Consider the following 5,208-nt stretch of genomic DNA (forward strand, 5'->3'; position numbering starts at 1 on the left):
GGGCCCAGCACCGATCCTTGTGGCACTCCACTGGTCACAGGCCTCCAGTCTGAAAAACAATCCTCCACCACCACTCTCTGTCTTCTACCTTTGAGCCAGTTCTGTATCCAAATAGCTAGTTCTCCCTTTATTCCATGAGATCTAACCTTGCTAATCAGTCTCCCATGGGGAACCTTGTCAAACGCCTTACTGAAGTCCATATAGATCACATCTACTGCTCTGCCATCATCAATCTTTTTTGTTACTTCCTCAAAAAACTCAAACAAGTTTGTGAGACATGATTTCCCATGCACAAAGCCATGTTGAAGATCCCGAATCAGTCCTTGCCTTTCCAAATACATGTACATCCTGTCCCTCAGGATTCCCTCCAACAACTTGCCCACCACCGTGGTCAGGCTCACTGGTCTATAGATCCCTGGCTTGTCCTTACCGCCCTTCTTAAACAGTGGCACCACGTTTGCCAACCTCCAGTCTTCCGCCACCTCACCTGTGACTATCGATGATACAGCAAGAGGCCCAGCAATGACTTCCCTAGCTTCCCACAGAGTTCTCGGGTACACCTAATCAGGTCCTGGGGATTTATCCACCTTTAACCGTTTCAAGATATCCAGCACTTCCTCCTCTGTAATCTGGACATTTTGCAAGATGTCACCATCTATTTCCCTACAGTCTATATCTTCCATATCCTCGGAGTTGATGATTGGGCATCTCCTAAATTTGGCACATACTTGTTTTTTTTTTTGTCATTCACTGTGTCTCTGCTTCCTTAGAATTGCCAGTCAAGATTGTTAAACCTCTGCGGGATAAGACTGCACTGGAGAAACACAAGGTCATCTTGGAGTGTAAAGTTTCCAAGCCACATGCCCATGTATGTTGGTACCGGGGGGGAGAAGAACTGTATGCCAGCAGCAAGTACGAGATCTGCAGCGAGGACTGCTACCGGCAGCTGGTTATCCATGATGTCAGCTTCGAGGATGAAGCCACCTACACCTGTGACGCCTTTGATGACTGCTCATCTGCCAAGGTACTTGTGGAAGGTATGTGGGACAGACATGGTCCAGTTCTTCCAAGGCCTTAGTAGCTATAGGTCAATCCCCTGGTGTAGCCACTGAAGCAGCTCACAGGCAAATCAGAGCTAAGCCTTTCAGAAAGGATGCACTGACCCACAGAACTCTTAGTAATCGATGATTGGTTATGCATGGTCTTCCACAGTTTAAAGCAGTAAATTACAAGCAATTTATACAACTCTATATACTATAAATGATTAAGAGCTAATTGGAGGTCTTTCTAAAAAAGAGAAGATAATCTATCTTGGTGGGTCAAGTCTACCACACACGGGAAGAATCTTAATGTTGAAACCAAGTTGTTCAGAGGCAATTTTAGATTAGAGTGGTGCTAGAAAAGCACAGCAGGTCAGGCAGCATCCGAGGAGCAGGAAAATTGACATTTCGGGCAAAAGCCCTTCTTCATTTCCTGTGTCAGTGTGTAAATGATTGACAATAGTCTGATGTACCCCTTTATAGGTGTGTGAACATCATATCACAATCAGTTACCAATGGGAAACAGGTTTGAGAGGCTGAATAGCCTTCTCTTGTTTCCTTTTTTTTTTGAAGTACAGTGAGAACCGTATGTAAAGAGAGAAATATAAGGGAGGATAAAGAGAGCAGAAATGGATGGAAAAATAAAGGAAAAGGTGGCCTGAGGGAGTGAGTTCCATTGGAATGAGATTGAAAGCATAAGAACAGCATAAGCAGAAGTAAGCCTCTGGCCTGCTCTGCCATTTGATATGATTGTGGCTGCTCTCATCTCAGTCTCACCTCCACTCTGCTGCCACTCCCCATATCCTTTTTAACCCATTACTAATTAAAATTCTTTCTCTCTCCACCTTAAATTTATCCAATGCCCCAGCATCCACTGTACTCTGGTGTAGCAAATTCCACAGATTTGTGATTCTTTAAGAGAAATAATTCCTTCTCCTCTCTATTTTAAATCTGCTACTCCTTAAATCCATGAACTCTCTTTCTAGATTGCCCCACCAGTGGCAATGTTCTTTCTATCCCCTTCCCATCTATATAACCCGTTAAATCTCCACTCATTCTTCTAAACTCCTGAGAGTTGTAGGCTTAAACTGCTCAATCTCTCTTCATCTCTGAAATTGATTTAGTGAACTTTCTCTGAACTGCCTCAAATGTATTTGCATCATTGTTCCTTTTGTTCCAGAGCAAGCCATTCTGATAATGAAGGATCTTGTGGACATGGAGGTGACAGCTCCTAATGCAATCCAGTTGGAATGCGAGGTGTCAGTGCCTATGATCAGAGCCCCTCAGTGGAGCCTGAATGGACAGCTCCTTCAGAATGGGGATGGGGTCCGCATTGAAAACAGAGGGACTATCCAGCGGCTGATCCTCAGCAACACCTCCCCTGACATGAGCGGAGTGGTGAAGTTCACTGCAGGGAAGGCACGTTGCAGTGCTAAGCTAACTGTCAAAGGTAAACCCTGACAGGGAGATCAGAACAACTATTATTTTGTCACAGCCAGCTTGTGTAAGGCATTAATGAGATTGGATAAATCCACTATGGGCTTATGAAAGGCAAAGCATGCTGAACAAATCTACTGCAGCTTTTGAGGGTGTAATAGATAAGGCAGATGTGATAAATTTTCAGTCGGTTTTTGATAAGGTCCCTCAGTAGAAGTCAATTAAAGCAGATGAGTAACATGTTGGCATGGACCGAAAACTGGATGACAGACAGGAAACAGTGTGGGAATAAATGGATTTTTTTCTGAATGGCAAGCTGTGAATTCACTATGTATGTATATACAGCATGAGGGAATCAGATGACACATTTCCAAGTTAGCTGATGACACAACTGGGTGGGGTTGTGAGGAAGATGCAAGGAGACTTGGATATGTTAGTGGGCGGGAAAATACATGTCAGGTGCAGCAGAGCATAGTTAAATGTGAAGTTATATACTTCGGTGTGAAAAACAGAAAGGAAGAATGTTATGTATGTAGTTGGGTGTGTGTTGCCCCTTTAAGAGAGTGAATCAGGTGACCCAGAGGCAGGAGCTAAGGATGGCAGACCAAAACCAACTGTGGAGCTGAGAGACCTACAATAAAGTATTCCCTGTTCAAGTTTACCCTTCACCTACCTCGTGTTATCTTTATGGTTCTGGTGAACCACAAACATAACTGGCAATAAGGATGGACTGGCTCACAAACTGTACAAGCATAATTTTTTTAGTCAGGAGGAAGAATGTTGCCCTTACTTCAAACATCATGAGATTATGAGGTAACAGTTAGGGAAGTGGTCGCGAGGGGATTTGGGCTGCAGTCAATTGTACAACGGGGAGCGGGCCAAGAGGGGACTGTGGTCACAGCTGATGGTTGAAGAGAGAGGAGCTCTCAATCGGGAGCTTATCAAAGTGCATAAAGTATCAGATACTCAACAGAATTTGATACCAACTGTAGACTGCTGCCGATGTGGCAAAAGTGGTCACAAGGAATCAATATATTGGCCTTGAGGAGCTCAGTGCTGCAGGTGTAAGCAAGTAGGCGAAATTGTCCAAAATTGCCAGATATAACTCAAGCAAGAGAAAGGGTGTCAAAAGGAGTCAATTCAGTGGGCAAGGCATAAGGTAGGAGTTGAGGAGAAAGTGAGGACTGCAGATGCTGGAGATCAGAGCTGAAAATGTGTTGCTGGAAAAGCGCAGCAGGTCAGGCAGCATCCAGGGAACAGGAGAATCGACGTTTCGGGCATAAGCCCTTCTTCAGGAATGATCATTGTATAACCACTAGATCCAGTTGTGTTGTGCATCTGCCAAAGAGTTATCTTAATGTATAAAGACATGGTACTAATGTACATCCTTCTACATATTTATCAGAACAGGTTTCCTACTCTTTAGAGGGAAAATCTAGGATATTGTATTATTGCACAGATCTCAGAAAGGCAATCTACATTTAAGACAGCGAGATGAGATCATGATATGTGAGCAATCGTATAATTGGTCTCCATCTTTCTGTACATTCAGTTGGTAGTCAACATGCTAGCCAATCTGTTAGTCAGCCAGTCAACCATGTATGTTATAGTAATTAAGGCTGAAATGCAAGTCTGAGCAGCCATATCAGTATTACATAACTAGTTGAGTAAATTTCCGCATTTCTGACTGAGGGGGGAGGTGTGGGCGCAAGTCTTGCACCTCCTGCAGTTGCAGGGGAAGGTGCCGGGAGTGGAGGTTGGATTGGTGGGGGGTGTGGATCTGACGAGGGAGTCACGGAGGGAGTGGTCTTTAAGGTAGAAGTTGCCAGCCAGGCAGACAGCTGGGTCTGCAGGAGAAGCAGAAGGCCCAGAGTCAGCAGGGTTTTTTATTCATTCAAGGTATGAGGGCGTTACTGACCAGGCCGACCTTTATTGCCTATCCCAGAGGGCAGTTAGTAGTCAACCACATCAGTGTGGGTCTGGAGTCACATGTAGGCCTGACCAGGTAAGGATGGAAGTTTCCTTCCGTAAAGGACATTAGTGAACCAGATGGGTTTTTCCAACAATTGGCATAGTCGTCATGACAGTCTTAACTTCATATTTGGTTAAAAATTCTGTCTTGTAAGGGATGAAGCTGTTCATTTCTGGGTTTTTCCCAAATTAGAGGATAAGACAGTAAGGATGGAAAAAAGTCAAAGAATTGTGGAACAGAAATTCCGAGAGAAGCTCAGCAGGTCTGGCAGCATCTGTGGAGAGAAATCAGAGTTACCGTATTGGGTCCAGTGACTCTTCTTCAGAACTGATTGCAGCTGGATAAGGTTGGTGTATATATTCTAGAAAAGGTGGGGAGGAGTAAATGATAGGTTTAGGTGGAGCCTAGAGAGAGGAAAGAACAGTTGGGCAGACAAAGGAATGTGTAACAGTCAACCTGGGAGAATCAGTAGTTAATGGAAAGTCAACACACTGCATCCACCTGGACACCCCGCGCTGGCCTATTACCTGCCCTCGACCTCTTCATTTCCAAGTGCCGCTGGGACATTAACCACCTCAACCTGTCTTCCCCCTCCCCCACTCCAACCTCTCACTCTCACAATGTGCAGCCCTCCAATCCCTCTGCTCCAATCCCAACCTCACCATCAAGCCAGCAGATAAAGGGGGCGCAGTGGTAGTCTGGCGCACTGACCTCTACACCGCTGAAACCAAACGCCAACTCGAGGACACCTCTTCCTAC

The 5,208-nt window shown here is 45.0% G+C and overlaps 1 protein-coding gene across 18 annotated transcripts in view; it reads left to right on the forward strand.

Annotated features, from left to right (window-relative positions):
* obsl1a (obscurin like cytoskeletal adaptor 1a) overlaps positions 1 to 5,208 on the forward strand; it is a 297,489-nt gene that overhangs the window by 266,037 nt on the left and 26,244 nt on the right. For 17 of the 18 annotated variants that reach the window (XM_043694326.1, XM_043694325.1, XM_043694341.1 and 14 more), the window contains 2 exons: positions 771 to 1,037; positions 2,221 to 2,490. In XM_043694326.1, the coding sequence (XP_043550261.1) occupies positions 771 to 1,037; positions 2,221 to 2,490 (537 nt within the window). Of the gene's footprint in view, positions 1 to 770; positions 1,038 to 2,220; positions 2,491 to 5,208 lie in introns of those variants that run through there. The other variant, XM_043694337.1, reaches the window with a different exon arrangement.

The sequence above is a fragment of the Chiloscyllium plagiosum genome, chromosome 7, assembly GCF_004010195.1.
Source record: "Chiloscyllium plagiosum isolate BGI_BamShark_2017 chromosome 7, ASM401019v2, whole genome shotgun sequence".
In the NCBI taxonomy this organism is placed as follows: domain Eukaryota; kingdom Metazoa; phylum Chordata; class Chondrichthyes; order Orectolobiformes; family Hemiscylliidae; genus Chiloscyllium; species Chiloscyllium plagiosum.